This window comes from Gobio gobio, assembly GCF_949357685.1.
Source record: "Gobio gobio genome assembly, chromosome: 18".
In the NCBI taxonomy this organism is placed as follows: domain Eukaryota; kingdom Metazoa; phylum Chordata; class Actinopteri; order Cypriniformes; family Gobionidae; genus Gobio; species Gobio gobio.
Genome location: NC_137111.1, coordinates 7247993 through 7263833, shown reverse-complemented (window position 1 = coordinate 7263833; position 15841 = coordinate 7247993). Strand labels below are relative to the sequence as shown.

Here is a 15841-nt window from a genome sequence, read left to right as displayed (position 1 = left end):
TATGTGATCCTCCTTTTATTTCTGTGTTGTGTAGCGTGTTGTGGGATCCTGCTACCTTCTTGGCATATGTTGGTGCTGATCAGGTGATCAGTGACCCTGACACAGAGGACCAGATGGGTATCAACAGGTCACGGGTAGGTGTGCCCAAGGGCTGCATGATATATTCAAAATAAATCTTTATCCCTATATGGAACAGTATTTTTAGCCGATTGCTCAGGCTTCGATTTAATTAAGTTAAATGTATGTTCTACCGGATTCAGAGTGAAGCGCATCATTTACACGTGTAGTTCATAACACACTGGACACTTTAGTGTCTCAGCGTGTAAATAAACACAGTGCCTTTGCTCTGAAACCAAAAAAGCAACTGGAACAATGAGTGATTTAAAGACATTTGTAGATTATTTTAGTCAAAATGGCTAAAAAAATCACACATACTTTTAATATGAACAAATTGCTTATCACTTTTGACCAATAGGTGGTGCTGTTACCAAATGAATGTAGTATGGTACAGACAATGTTTGGTGTCCATAGAGTGGTGCAGGTCTGACGTCACTTTGTAGGCCAATCGGCAGTTAGCATCAAGGCCTGTACACATCGGGACGAATATCGCACGCGCTTATCGCCAGCGTTTTTCGTGACGTTTTTCGGCGTGTCTTGAGTGTTCACACCCAAGCGATTTCCACTGGCGATGCGCCGAGTGAACGTGCACATTCAGTAGATGCGCTCCCGGTACACAAGGTGGTGCTGCGGCACTTACGCTTCTGACACTCGCTTGTCACACAGAAGAAGAGGAGAGACAGTATTTACGTGCTTGCCGAAACCACAGATATATTATGTCTATGGCAAAACCATTCACACACTTTTTGCTAACTGGCAAGCAGCATTAGCTGCTCATCTTCTTCTTTGTCTACTTACTACTTCTTCGTCGTATCAATGTGTGCTCGGCAAGACCGATTTTGTGCTTGAGCGCCACCAAGTCGTGTTTTACTGTCACTTCAGCAGCTCCAGGCACGTGAACAAAAGCGCTGATCTCATTGGTCGGCCAGTTTTTAACGCGCCGCGTCAAAATAAAAAAACGAACCCGAGGCGTTTTTTTTTAAATGACGCTTTTACGCCTGGCGTTTTGCGCGTCGGTGTGAACACTCACATTGGCGCCCATTGTTTAGTCACGAGGCGTTAAACGTCGGCGATAAACGTGCGCGAAAATCGTCCCGGTGTGAACAGGCCTTCACACTGGTTCCCTCGACAAAAACCCAATAGGATTTTACCATAGGCTTTTGGATTATCACTAAAAATAAGCTCTGTGATCAACACAAGTTTATAATACTTGCATGTTTTGTCCATCAAGATGATTTTCACAGATGAACACAACATTTATGAATTTTGAAGCCTTAAGTCATAAAAAGCTAAAGGTAGGCTATAAACAAACTACACCACGGTCGCTCGACTTCAACGTTAGGGTTGATGAAGGAGGGAGAGGAGGAGGACTAAGAGGAGAGCAAAAGGTTTTGAAAAGTGTGAGAGAGTCAGAAGAACATCAGTAGCACAGTATCTAGTGATTAGGGGGAGGATAGACGGGAGAGTTGAGCGTAGGTTACACCTGTGGAGGAGTGTGTGTTGTCATGAGCCAGGTTGATATTAAAGTGTCATGAAAAAGTTTCAAGAAATGGGTGTGTAAAGCTGTGGAAAAATAGATGAGTAGAGGGTGGGAAAAGGTGAGACGACAACCAATAAAACACAGACCTGCTACCAGCTACTGGTCGAACCAGTTCACCAAATCGGACTAAATCGTTCTAAACGGTTCGTGTCTCGAGTCAGCGCTGATCCATCATTTACTAAAGTTACTAACTTTCTGACCTGAGTGACAGTCCCTCTGACTAGAAATAAACGAATAACCTGAAGTATATGCTAGTAACTACTAGGGATGGCTCGATACCACAATTTTGTCTTCGGTACGGTACCACAATCTAATACCGAAGTACCGATATTAAATCGATACCATACAGGGTCTGAATTTTGATGCGGGTATTGTGCATAATTTTGCTCACTCTCGCAAGTTTTGGGTTTATGAAGTGGGAAATTACCGCAAATGTTTATTATTAAATTAATCAACAAAGATTGTCACGTCAATCAGTCATTTGGAAACTTTTTTGTAAGTAATTTCAGCATTACTGCGCGTCTCCATTGCTTCTGGCTTGAAAAGACATCGCACCTGCACTATAAAAGCAATCTGCGCACTCAGATTCAACACTTTCGCTTCCGTTGCGGGACAACTGACGGAAATCACTGCCCACGTCTTTTTAAACCTCGCCAATTTGAACATGCGAGCGATTTTATAGCATTTCGTAATACATATGGGATGAGAGCTCTTTGAGAGAGAGAGAGTTTTCTTTGCGCTCATGCCAACAACAAACACACACACAAGCCTAAAGAGCTCGCGCATTCCAAATTAAGTTGTTTTTCCTCAGTCAAATACACACAAAATTATGTCAAAAATGTCAATCTTTAGTGAGTAGTTACATAAACACAGTTGGTTATGTCTTTCGCGGATGTAAATAGTGCAAAAGTATGCGTGCAAATATTATGAGGTCTAAACGTCACTGGTTGAAACGAACGCTGGAGATTTCTTTATATTTAAACGATACGATCTTATGTATGTGCGTTAATCAGTGTTAAAAGAAAAATGTCTAAATTAGATCGTTAGAATTATGCACTCACCTGTCGATCTCTTAATGTCTTACAAGTCAGGAATTAAGTGGCAGATGCTTGGCAAGGTTTAATGGTTCTTCAGCAGTTTTATAAGCAAAGTAATTCCAAATTTCACGTCTACTCCTCTCTTTATTAATGAGTTTTGTGCGTGTTGAGTGAGATTCAACTGCTGTATTCAACTTGTTCTGTTGCCACATTGGCCGGTTTCGTGTCAGTTTGGGTAGCGCACTGCCACCTAGCGGTGAACTTCGGAACAGCAGCATATACCGAAATGAGCAAAATCATGATATCGTACCGTTTGAAATAAAATATATACTGGTATTTTTGCAGTACCGGTATACCGCGCATCCCTAGTAACTACAACAGTTCACTGAACTGAGACATGCTGAGAGATGAGAAGTGAACTCAGGTCCATTCGTCTCTCTGGCAGCAGCTCGTGCCTCGTAGACCTCGTTAAACCACGCCCCCTCCTCTACAAGATCTAACACTCATTTTAAATGCAAAGATGTCAGCCAATCACAACAGTGGGTGTATTTACTGAAGTCTCACAGCAGACACGCCCCTTGAAACAGAGCATTCAGCCAGAGGGCAAACATCAGTATAAAAAAATGCCTTTTATTTCTAAATTATGCCATTTTATGATGTAAAAATCATACTAACAATTTATAAGTACACCTCAGAATACATTATATAATAAAATAAAAAATCCATGCCATGGGACCTTTAAGAGTACACATTTGTCTGTTAATGTCTCCCTTATCTGACCCATTCATTTCTGGTCTTAGAGACTCATTGAATCATGAGCCGTGTTTCCACCGCAGGAACGTTCTCCAGGAACTAGGGACTTTGGGCTGGTACTCGGTCTGTTTCGACCGCAGGAACCGGGGTCTAAATAAAGTTCTGGGTAAAGATTTCCCCCTCAAAATGGCCCTGCTCGCGAAAGTACTTTTTCAAAGTTCAGAAACTTTCGGGGGTGGGACTTGGGTGCTGAACATGCTGATTGGTTGAGTTAAAAGTCTGTCGCGGTGCCCGCAGTAAGAGTTGTTTGCTATTTGAATCAACAATGGAGTTTAAAAAATACAACCGATGGACCGACGATGTAGCCTGGCTCCGCCCTCCTACGTACATCCACTCAATTTAAATTTTCCTTCAGTACTCAATAGTTTTAAACTTCAGAGAGTTGCCAGACTGTCTGTTCAAATTAAATGTATGAGAGTCTGGTAGGACCAGGCTACCGACGATGAGGTTCAGGCTTTATTAAGTTTATTTGCGGAGGACGAAATCCAGTGGAAAGATGGAACCACAGATACCCCTTTTCTACCAAGGCAGTGCTAGAGCTAGATCGGAGCCAGAGCCTAGTTTCAAATCGGTTCTTTGTGTTTCCACACCCAAAGCCCCAGCTCAGAGCCAGGAAAAGTGGTTCTTAAATAGCACCAAAACATTGCTGGGCTAGAACAGGGCTAGAAGTAAGAACCGATTACGTCAGGCGCTGGGGGCGGGGTCAACAAGACCAACACAAACTTGAGATCCGCCATTGTTGAAATAGCAGCTAATGGAGCTAACAGCTGCTGCTCGTTTGTAATCTCCGTCTATACAAATTACGGCGAACTGCATGAATGCGTTGGATTCGCTGTGTTTTCGTTGTGTTTTGATGCCGATGTAGGATCGTAAAGCCATGAGCATCAATAGTAACGCAATGTTTGCATTGTTGATGGAAGGCTTGTTCGCATCGGTGCTGTGCAGAGACCGATTGGCGTAAGATAACGAGTCCAGCGAGAGCATACGACTCCTTATGCTTTTGATTCACTCATGCGGTTTTATATATCAGACGTGGATCGGTCTGCGCAGCGCCGATGCATCTCGAACAAGCCTGGTGTGTGTGTGTTTCCCGCTGCCCAGGGTTGCCAGGTTTTCACAACAAAACCCGCCCAATTGCTACTCAAAACAAGCCCAATCGCGTTTCAGGGGGGCTTCCCCGGTAAAAATCACATTTGGGGGTAAAATATGTTTTTTTTGGCATGGTTGCCTAATAAAATGCGCATTCCTGGGGCTAAATATCACATAATTGGGGTCGCTTCAAGCCGCGGTCATGAAAAAAAGCCTGCGGCATAACCGCAGACTTGGCAACATTGCCGCCGCCTCGCTAGCGTTGCTGAGAATGATCAGACGTATACAGTGACGTAAGACATGGCTCTTTTGTGGCTCACAGCCCGTGGAAAAGCAAACGGTTCTTAGAAGGCTCCTCAGTCGAACCAACTATGAACTGGGACTAGCTCTGGCTCTGGACTAGCTCTAGCACTGCCTTGGTGGAAAAGAGGTAAGACAGCAGCAGGTCTGGGGGGAAAAAAGAGTTCCTGGGACAAATTGTTGCGGGTAATTTTGGTGGAAACGGGGCTATTGTGAGTTGAATCTACACTGGACGCGACAAAGCGAATCGAGTTGGGAAACACTGGTGTAATAAATCTGAATATGAGTGGCTTTGATTGGCTTGTCTTTTATGGCAGATTAGTTTTTGCGTGTACACCATGGTTGGAGTTGTCAAGCGTGCTCGTTGGCCGGCTGATCCTGAGGAGGCGAAAGCAGGCGGCTTTGTGGTCAGCACTACCTCTGATGGGACGCCCATCTACAGAAACCCTTGTGCAGAGCCCCTGCAGGCCCTGCTGCCCAACCTGTTGGCCCTCATCAGGTACATTAGGTCAATTCATATGTGACGATAATCATGGTTAGCTTGTGTACATGTACTGTTTTTCTGCTAATGTAACCGTGTTTGAAGTGGTTTCATGTTCTTCACCCTTCCAGGACTCACAATAGCTTGTTCTTGCCAGAGAATGTCAACAGGCTTAGCAAGACCTTTACTAGAGTCTATGATATCATGGATATGGAGAAGAATTCTGTTTTAGGTAGGTTTCTAATTTGTCCTGTTCTGATACAAACACTTATCATTTAGGTTTAGCTGTTACTGGTTAAGTTAAGTCAAGTCACAATTTATATTGCAGCTACATGGTAGGGATACCACAATTTTGTCTTCGGTACGGTACCACAATCTAATACCGAAGTACCGATATTAAATCGATACCATACAGGGTCTGAATTTTGGCGCGGATATTGCGCATAATTTTACTCACTCTCGCAGGTTTGAGGTTTATAAAGTGGGAAATTAACGCAAATGTTTGTTATTAAATGAATCAACAAAGATTATCAAATCAGTCATTTGGAAACTTTCTTGTGCAAAGTAATTTCAGCAATACTCCCTTCTCTAGTACTCAAAATGAGCAAATTGCTTCTAGCTTCAAAAGACATCACACATGCACTATAAAAGCAATCTGCGCGCTCCGATCCAAAACTTAAGCTTTCGTTTCGGGACAGCTGACGGAAATCACTGCCCACGTCTTTTTAAACCTTGCCAATTTGAACATGCGAGCGATTTTATAGCATTCCGTCATACATGGGATGGGAGCTAAGAGAGAGTTTTCTTTGCGCTCATACCAACAACACACAGACAAGCCTAAAGAGCGTTGCACATTCCAAATTAAGTTGTTTTTCCTTAGTCAAATACACACAAACTTATGTAAAAAAATTCCATCTTTAGTGAGTAGTCACATAAACACAGTCGTTTATGTCTTGCGCGAATATAGTGCAATAGTATGCGTGCAAATATTATGAAATCTAAACGTCATTGGTTGAAACGAACGCTGGAGTTTTCATTATATTTAAACGATACGACCTTATCTATGTGCGTTGATCAGTGTTAAAAGAAAATAAATGTCTAAGTTAGATCGTTTGAATTGAGCACTCACCTGTCAATCTCTTTATGTCTTGTACAAGACTGGGCAAGTGTCAGATGCTTGGCAATGTTTGATGGTTCTTCAGCAGTTTTATAAGCAAAGTAATTCCAAATTTCACTTCTACTTCTCTCTTTATTTACTCCTTTTGTGCGTGTTGAGTGAGATTCAACTGCTGTATTCATTTTGTTCTATGTTGCCACATTTGCCGGTTTCGTGTCAGTTTGGGTAGGGCACTGCCATCTAGCGGTAACCTTCGGAACAGCAGCATATACTGAAATGAGCAAAATCTTGATATCGTACCGTTTTAAATAAAATACATACCGGTATTTTCCCAGTACCGGTATACCGCGCATCCCTACTTCACGGTAATAAACAGGAAAATAGCAGTTACTATTGCAGATTTCATCAATTATGAAACCAGTTCAATTCGGCTGTAAAGCAGCTCTACAGAAGAAAATAGTGTCATTTATTCAGCTCAAGTCAGTTCAGTTTAGTTTAGTAAAAGTGTCAGTATTGCAAAGTTAAAGGGATAGCTCACCCAAAAATGAAAATTGTCATTAATTACTCACCCTCATGTCGTTCCAAACCTGTAAGACTTTCGTTCATATTCAATTTAGGCTTTTATTCAAAACATTCATCAACTCGCACATCAGTTATGGAAAACGGAAGCTCAAGCATGTTTGCTTGTTGTGTGAGAACCAATGAGGTTCATTCTAGTGTTACACCTTTGAGCTTCGAACAAGGACGAGTAATTAATGACAGAATTTGAATTATCCCTTTATTCAAATATGAAACTCAGCTCTACACAAGACAAGTGTCATCATTCAGTTGTTCTCATCTGCCATCTCATCTGTGTCATTGCAGTTGAATCAATGATATCACTGAATATGAATTGTCTTTTAAACACCTGTTGTGAACTTCTGTTGTTTCTTGAAGTAGAGACCAGGAGAACTTGGATAGGTTTTTCAGCAGGATTCTTTATTGAGAAAAACGTGCTCTCTTTCCGCTGAGGTTCCAAGTCTGACTAAAGCCAGTTGAACATTGTATTTTATATACATTTCAGGGGGAGGGATTGTACTGCAGGGGAGGAGACCTAGGAAAATAGAGAAACACCCCAAACATTCCTGTCTCATCAGCCGTAATTCAATCAGCATAACCGTGTCATTCAAATGCATAGATGCTAATCCAATCACTCAGGCAGTATTGCTCTAAACTTGTCATGGTAAATAGTCAGGAAGTGCATAAAGACAAAATACGCAATGTCTCAACCACTTACACAGCCTGACGTAATCTCCTTAGAATTTCCTCAAGTTTACTTCAAAATGTAAAACACAAATATAGATAATGTTTTCAGTTATATTCTGTTACATTGGAACCTAGATATAACAATGTATAAATTTCTAATCCTACACACCAAACCCCAGTTATCTGATGACTCCTGTTGTTTCCTACAGGAATTTCTCAACCAGTTTTAGATTCCTACGACTCTCCAGTGTACAGAAACATTGATGAGCGCATGCAAGGCTTCTTCACATCACTCTACGAAAACTGGTTGGAACAATAAAGTTCAATGATTAATGTTTCTTTTTTTGTTTGTTTAATAGAATAAACTCTTCTCCAATGGTGTAATCTCACTTTCCTGATCCTCTTTGCCCTTTTCTCTTTTCTTTTTAAAGTTACCACCTGCTTGGGAATGCTGGTCCCTGCTTGCAACAAGACTTTTATGCAATAGAAGGCTTGGCAGAGCAGATTGTCGGTTCCGCCTTCATCCATCTAGACAGTGTTCCAGACCACCGGCTCCGTCCCCTAGTCCATATCCTTTGTTGCTATTTGTTAAATATACTTCTACTGAAAAGTAGAGCTGCACAATTATTCGGTAAAAGAGTGCAATTTAGATTCTAACACCCACAGGGTTTTGTTCCTAACTGACAGCGATTCGGCTCTATGCCTATTAAACCTTGTACAATCACCGTGAACATTCATTGCTGCGTTGGCGCTGCCGCTGAACCAGAGAGAGCAGATATCATGAACAGTATAGGTATAAAACGGCTTCACAAACAAAACCACACACTAGCATTATTTCTGTATTACAATAATCACAGAAGTAATGGGAGAAAAGTTTTTAGTTTGGATATGAACACTCATGTCCATGGTAGCGATCAAAATGGAGTAAATCACCTTTTGAAAAAAGGTTCAGATTTGTAGATTGATAAAGATTGTATCAATTATACACATTTTATTTGTCATTGAATCAAGAGATACGTTCAAAAATGCTAATTCATCCATTAAAGAAACAAGTAAAGTCTTTATTAGTGAGTCATTGAATCATTCAAAAGCACTATTTTTGGTGTTTTTGCCTTTATTATGATAGGACAGGATGGGAAGTGGGGGAGAGAGAGAGGGATGGAGATCTGGGACTAGGGGACTCATGAATGAAGTGCTGTAGGTTACAGTTAGTTTTTGTTGTTTTCCTTAATGTCTGTCACGTCTGTTCATGAAGCAGCTGGTCCTGTCCTGTCCTCATGAGTACTACAACAGCCTCCTCTGTCCTTTGCTTGGTCCATTATTTGCCTATCTACAGCAGGTAAACTTCACATCACACCCAATCAATGCCTCATTTAAATACTGAGGCGTTGTTGTTATTGTCATAAACTCACTACAGGGTCATTTTAAAGAGGGGCTTGGGGGAAAAACTTAATGACCTGAATATAGTTAAGAAAACTACTTGATAATTACTGAAATTCTGAGAGAAATTCATTTATGATTTTGCAAGTATAACCATCACATTATGAAGGTAATTTAAAGCCCATTTTAAAAAGTTACTTGAAAATATATTAAAATGGCTAGGAAAGCTATTGCAATTGTATGAATGATTGGTACCTTTTTAAGATTAAGATTTTAAAATTTTAAAATAAGATTTTATAAATCTATGTAACCTCATGATTATGAAGGTCATTTTGACCATTTTTAAATTTTGCAATATAATAACTTTGTTGAAATGAAACCCATATAGCTATAATTCCCTATTTTGTTCAAAGATTGTTATTTTATTAAAATGACACAAGTTCTGAGTGTTTCTACCTAGAATGGCTATAATGGTCAAATTGACCGTCCGCATTACAGGTGGCATATGCCACGTATTATTTCAATGTTTGCTAGTTTTCCCCGCCAGTGAAGATGTGCGTCACTGATGCCTAGCAACTTTCTAGTTGTTTTTATATACTATTGACCTTTGAAATGTCAGCAAGAAAGAGATTGTCTGGCACAGAGGTTTTAGCCTTGCTTCAGAGCCTCGATGATGCTGGTGAAAACTTTGAGTTTTGTTTTGTAGAAAGTCTTTCTTTTAAAGTGAATTTTGTTTTGTATAAATTGTATTTTAATTTTGATCAATGTTTCATCAACTAATTGCCTGTATAATTAATAAATAAGAAGCAAACCAAGAACGTCGGGAATGGATTGACGTGCGTAACGAACCCACTGGCCTGTTTCCGCTGCCTTTGAGTAAGACTGAAACTGGTCCAAAATGGTCCAAAAGTCCAAATGTATTGAAATAAGACAGATCTAATCATTTCCATAATTCACAACATGTTTTTATCTAACAAAATATTCTTCTTCAGTCCATGTTTGTTGGCATTTAGACTTTCACACTGTGGTAAAAAACGTTGCTTTCCCACTTGCCACACACAAAGTGAGGCGTGCACCTTGGGGCGCTGTCTAGTAGCTCTTGCACAATTAATATATTATAAAAAAGGTCGTAATATGTAGAGCAATCTGCATCTGTTTGGCGCTCTGTGCTCCATTTAATCAATGTTGTTCGATTTTATTCAAATTGAGGATTTTGTTTGATTTTGACACTTTTTACAGTGATGCCGTCATAAAATATGATGATAGACGTATAAAGCTTAATTCTAAAACCTCAATAGAAGCTTCGAATGTAAATATGACATGACAAAAATGACATTCAGTCCAGTCTAGTACGAACGGTCAGAATGATCGCTAGTTATAGAATTCTGGTAGTTGTAGTGTTAAGCCTTTTTTTTTCTTTTAAAGTACACCAATTCAGAAAACATGTTTTAAAAAAACAAGGGCTGCCCTCGACTAAAGATTTTTCTAGTCGACTAGTAGTTGTTCATTTAAGCGATTCCATAATGATCCTTTAATTTCCTATGTATAAAACATAGCCTAATCTGCGCTCAAGCGTGCACATAAAGCTTGCCACTGTGCACTAGCAAAAGTAATAATTATGAATGTGTCGTGAGAACGTGCATCCTATCGGTTTTCTTTATTTTACAAAGGCACAACGTTTTCTTGTTATTGTGAGTTTATAGTTTCGAATGCTCTTATATTACTCTTATCTGTATGACTGAAATTGACAGAGTATTTTAAGTTATTTCAGCTGTGATCTGGAAAAAATGCTAGTGTTGGCGCCTCCATGTCATGCAGTAAGCGCGCTAATACTTAAGCTCTCTCACTTCGCACAAACACTTGGATATGCCTCATAATAGTGCACATTTATCTAGGTTAACGTTTACGGTGACGCGTTGCTGCCACATACATATTATTTTTTTCCACTTAATTATGCCGTAATAACGAGATGTCATTTTAACTACATCTTTTCTCATAAAACTAGATGTTGCCGTTAAAACGTATTTTTTCTCGTTAAAACGACATATTTTCTCCTAATAAGGACATATGTTGTATAGTGATGTGTACAAAATATGCCTTTATCCACATTAGAGAATTTATGTAGCCTATGTGCCTTTGTCACACTTCCATGTTTGAAAAGCAGAATCTCAGCGTAAAATAGGCTCTTCCGCTGCCTGTATCAGTGGCAATGCCCAGAGCATTAAATTGTTGTAATTTATTGATGTAGCCTACAGTTCATAACAGATAGCATCATCTAAATCAAAATTCCTCAAACTTTTCGGGTCCATGGACTGCTCATGATTAGCCTCAGTGGCGCAACTTTAACCTAGTATGACGGACCCCAGGGCAGCCACAAATATCATAACTAGGCCTACTGTAATTCAGACATATTCAAGAAATGTATTAAAAACAGAAAGACGCTATAGTTTCAGTCTTACTCAAAGGCCGCGGAAACAGGCCAGTGGGTTTGTTACGCACGTCAATACATTCCTGAAGTTCTTGGTTTGCTGCTTATTCATTATACAGGCAATTAGTTGATGAAACATTGACCAAAATTAAAATACAATTTATACAAAATGAAATTCACTTTAAAGAAAGACTTTCTACAAAACAAGACTCAATGAAGTGGTAAAAATCATGTCTGACCCCATTGTGCATCTTACTCGTGCTGCTCACTTTGCTTCAGAAGGCCTTTATTAATACCCGGAGCCTTGTGGAGTAGTTATAGGATGGATAGATGCACTTTTATGGACTTCAAAAACGACAACCGTTCACTGCCATTATGAAGCTTTTAAGAGCCAGGACATTTTTAATATAATTGAACTCCGACTGTATTCCTCTGAAAGAAGAATGTCATATACACCTAGGATGACTTGAGGGTGAGTAAATCATGGGCTAATTTTCATTTTTGGGTGAACTATCCCTTTAAACCAACTAAGGTTCTAACACAAAAACACTAAATATCGTAAGTATTAATATCACAAAATCCCATGCAATATTGAGATAGTTCTGTTTTCAATGTTGCATACCCCTACTATGTAGTTTGAAGGTTGCACAGACACTTCACTGTTGTTTTACGTCATTCAGTAATTTTGGGTGAATGGAAACAACCAATATTGCTTGTAGCACAGGGTTTGTCTAATGCTATCTCCTATTTTTTGCTTCATTGAAAACAGAGACTGAGCTTTCGGTGGCAGGTCATCAACCAAAGGACCAGTCAGTGGTAAGATATTTTAGTCTGATTTAGGAAAACTGATGATATTGCATTTTGATGCACCATGTACTATAATAATACTTGACTAGTTAATTTGCCCTTTTTTTACTGTTCAACTTTGTGTAATATGCAGCGCTCGTCACTGTCACTTTTTACCCGGCCGTCCAATCACAGTGTAGGATGGGCGCGACAAATACTACACCGACCAATCATTCTACTTGTACACCGACTGAACAACAATGGAGAACACTGCTTTTTACTGCATTTTTATATTCAGTAATATTCTTCAAAATGAGATGCTAGTAACACATTACTGCCATGGATATTCTGTATCATAGCAACCAAAGTATCTCAGCTGGAAAAATGTTGTGCTGGCAAAGCGCCACCAGCTGGCAGTTTTCAGAAGAGCACCAGGCGTTTAGCTGGCTAAAAATGCTTTGAACACACGATAATTGAATATTTATTGCTAGGCATATGGCCAATTAGTCTCTTTAGCATTTATGCAAAATACTGGAGCCAAACCTGAGAAGGAGGTCCAGATTCCACAGCGTTCCTGCACACGTCATTTGCAGTTGTAACTCATGGGCGGGGATTATGCTAATTATGAAGGAGCATGCACACAAGTCCTATTTACGAATGTTTGGAATTCATTAATATACACACGTTTAACTACCGAATCCGCGTTTGGACCTTTACGAAAACTCTCCTCCAGATTTACATTTTAAGCACAAATTACTCAGAATTAGTTTGTATATGAACATTTTGCAGAGGTAACTGTTTTAATATGAACTGCATCAGTGGTAAACTGCTCCTTGCAAATGTACAGAGACTGCTGACAGGTTCATGCATCATTTCATTATATCCATGTATGTGCTTGGAGACCAATCATATAGATTTCACAGTAGACAGAAGTCACTGCGGTTGCAGCTGATTGGCAGCATTAGTGCTCCGCTAGGAAGACACAACACATCTAAAATGATTCAATTCAATTCAAATTTATTTGTATAGCGCTTTTCACAATACACATTGTTTCAAAGCAGCTTCACAGAAAGTGCATTTCATAAATGTACATTGTTGTACATGTACAAAATGTTAGAAAGAGAATGTTAAAGAAAAATGTTAGGATAAGTTAATCAATCATGTATTATTTTAGGCCATAACAACGCTGGCGTTGAGTCGTCTCTTCACAGGCGTCGAGTCGTCTCATCACAGGGGCATCTGAAGTGTCGGACTAGTGTCCCGAGATAACAACAGAAAAGCAGATGGGAAATAATTAGCATAGCTGCTGTTCAGAATATTAATGCTTTTGATCCGATTTAACTGTAGTATAAAACGTATTTATAATGTGAATGCTTGGCTAAAGAGATGCGTCTTTAATCTAGTTTTAAACTGGGACAGCGAGTCTGAACCTCGAACAATATCCGGAAGACTATTCCAGAGTTTAGGAGCTAAATGTGAAAATGCCCTCCCTCCTTTAGTGGACTTAGATATCCTAGGAATGACCAGAAGCCTCGAGTTTAGTGATCTTAAAGAGCGCGATGGATTGTAGGGCGATAAAAGATCCGTTAAATACACTGGAGCTAAACCATTTACGGCTTTATAGGGCAGTAGCAATACTTTGTAATTGATACGGAACTTAATAGGTAACCAGTGTAGAGATGATAAAATTGGTGTTATATGATCATATTTTCTTGACCTAGTAAGAACTCTAGCAGCTGCGTTTTGGACTAACTGTAGCTTGTTTATTGATGATGCAGGACAACCAGCTAATAAAGCATTACAGTAATCTAGTCTCGAGGTCATGAATGCATGAACTAACTTTTCTGCATCAGAAATAGATAGCATGTTACGTAGCTTGGCAATGTTTCTAAGGTGGAAAAATGCCGTTCTTGTAACATATGAAATATGATTTTCGAAAGACAAGTTGCGGTCTAATTTAACACCCAGGTCTCTTACTGTAGTGAATAAAGCGACAGGACATCCTTCCAAGTAAAAGTTGTATTGTGAGAGGTTTTGTGGGCAGTTTTTTGGACCAATAAGTAATACCTCCGTTTTATCTGAATTCAATAGCAGAAAATTACATGTCATCCAGTGTTTAATATCATCAACACACGCTGTCAGTTTAGATAATTTAGCGTTTTCATCTGGTCGTGATGAAATATATAATTGAGTGTCATCAGCATAACAGTGGAAATTAATTCCATGTTTTCTTATAATATTACCAAGTGGCAGCATATATATAGAGAATAGCAGAGGGCCTAACACGGATCCTTGCGGCACCCCATAGTCTACTGATGTTATCTTTGATTTTTCCCCATTTAGACAGACAAAATGGTAGCGGTCTGATAAATACGATCTAAACCAGTTTAATGCCTGTCCCTGAACACCAGTGTAATTTTGAAGTCGATCTAATAGTATTTTATGATCTATAGTATCGAACGCAGCACTAAGATCGAGTAGAACTAGTATTGAGATACAGCCTTGGTGAGAACGAATGCAGGACACGCCACCCCTGCAAGCTCACGCTCATCTGTCTCTACGTTTGCGTGCATTCGCCACGTTTCAATATCTAATCAATAACTGAGCCACAGAACTTTTTTTCTTTTTATCTGTTTCACACGGATGTGTGTCACAATATAGAAGATTTGTCACTACTTCTGTTTCATTGGGACTCTAAATAGCAGGGCTGGGTAAAAAAATATAGATTTCTCGATTTTATTCTATTCTTATTTTTATGAACCGATGTCGATTCTTAAATCCCAAGAGTCGATTAGTCATCCTGTTTTCTGTTGAATGTAGCGCGCCTCCCATCCAATGAATCGCAATAATCTTTGTGCTTTGTTACTATTGATATGAAACAAAGTCTCCGATTTCAAATGACGTCCATTTTATTACGAAATAAAAAAACATAAAAACCGTTTTGGCGCTCGCTCTGGCACAGCTCAAGAGAAGCAGCACATGAACAGATCTTCTCTTCCGCCTTAAAGGGTTAGTTCACCCAAAAATGAAAATTCTGTCATTAATGACTTACCCTCATGTCGTTCGACACCCGTCAGACCTCCGTTCATCTTCAGACACAAATGAAGATATTTTAGTTGAAATCTGGTGGCTCTGAAAGGCCTCCATTGGCACAATGCACGGTTCACTCTCAAGACCCTTAAAAGGTACTAAAGACGTCGTTACAAAGTCCATCTCACTACAGTGGTTCTACAATAACTTTATGAATCGGCGAGAATAGTTTTTGTGCGGAAAAAAACCCTAAATAACGACTTATATAGTGATGACGATTTCAAAACACGGCCACATGAAGCTTCGAAGCGTTATGAATCAGTGAGTCGAATCATGATTCGGATCGCGTGTCAAACCGCCAAACTGCTGAAATTTGGCGATTCAAACTGCTGATTCGACTCACTGATTCATAACGCTTCGAAGCTTCATGAGGCAGTGTTTTGAAATCGTCATCACTATATAAGTATCCGAAGATGAA

The 15841-nt window shown here is 39.7% G+C and overlaps 1 protein-coding gene across 1 annotated transcript in view; it reads left to right on the top strand.

Annotated features, from left to right (window-relative positions):
- The window catches only part of xpo5 (exportin 5), a 62996-nt gene that overhangs the window by 28192 nt on the left and 18963 nt on the right, over positions 1 to 15841 (top strand). Inside the window, exons 20-26 of the mRNA XM_079842888.1 lie at positions 35 to 134; positions 5214 to 5395; positions 5509 to 5609; positions 7949 to 8045; positions 8171 to 8307; positions 8981 to 9078; positions 12317 to 12363. Of these exons, the coding sequence (XP_079699014.1) occupies positions 35 to 134; positions 5214 to 5395; positions 5509 to 5609; positions 7949 to 8045; positions 8171 to 8307; positions 8981 to 9078; positions 12317 to 12363 (762 nt within the window). The remainder of the gene's footprint in view (positions 1 to 34; positions 135 to 5213; positions 5396 to 5508; positions 5610 to 7948; positions 8046 to 8170; positions 8308 to 8980; positions 9079 to 12316; positions 12364 to 15841) is intronic.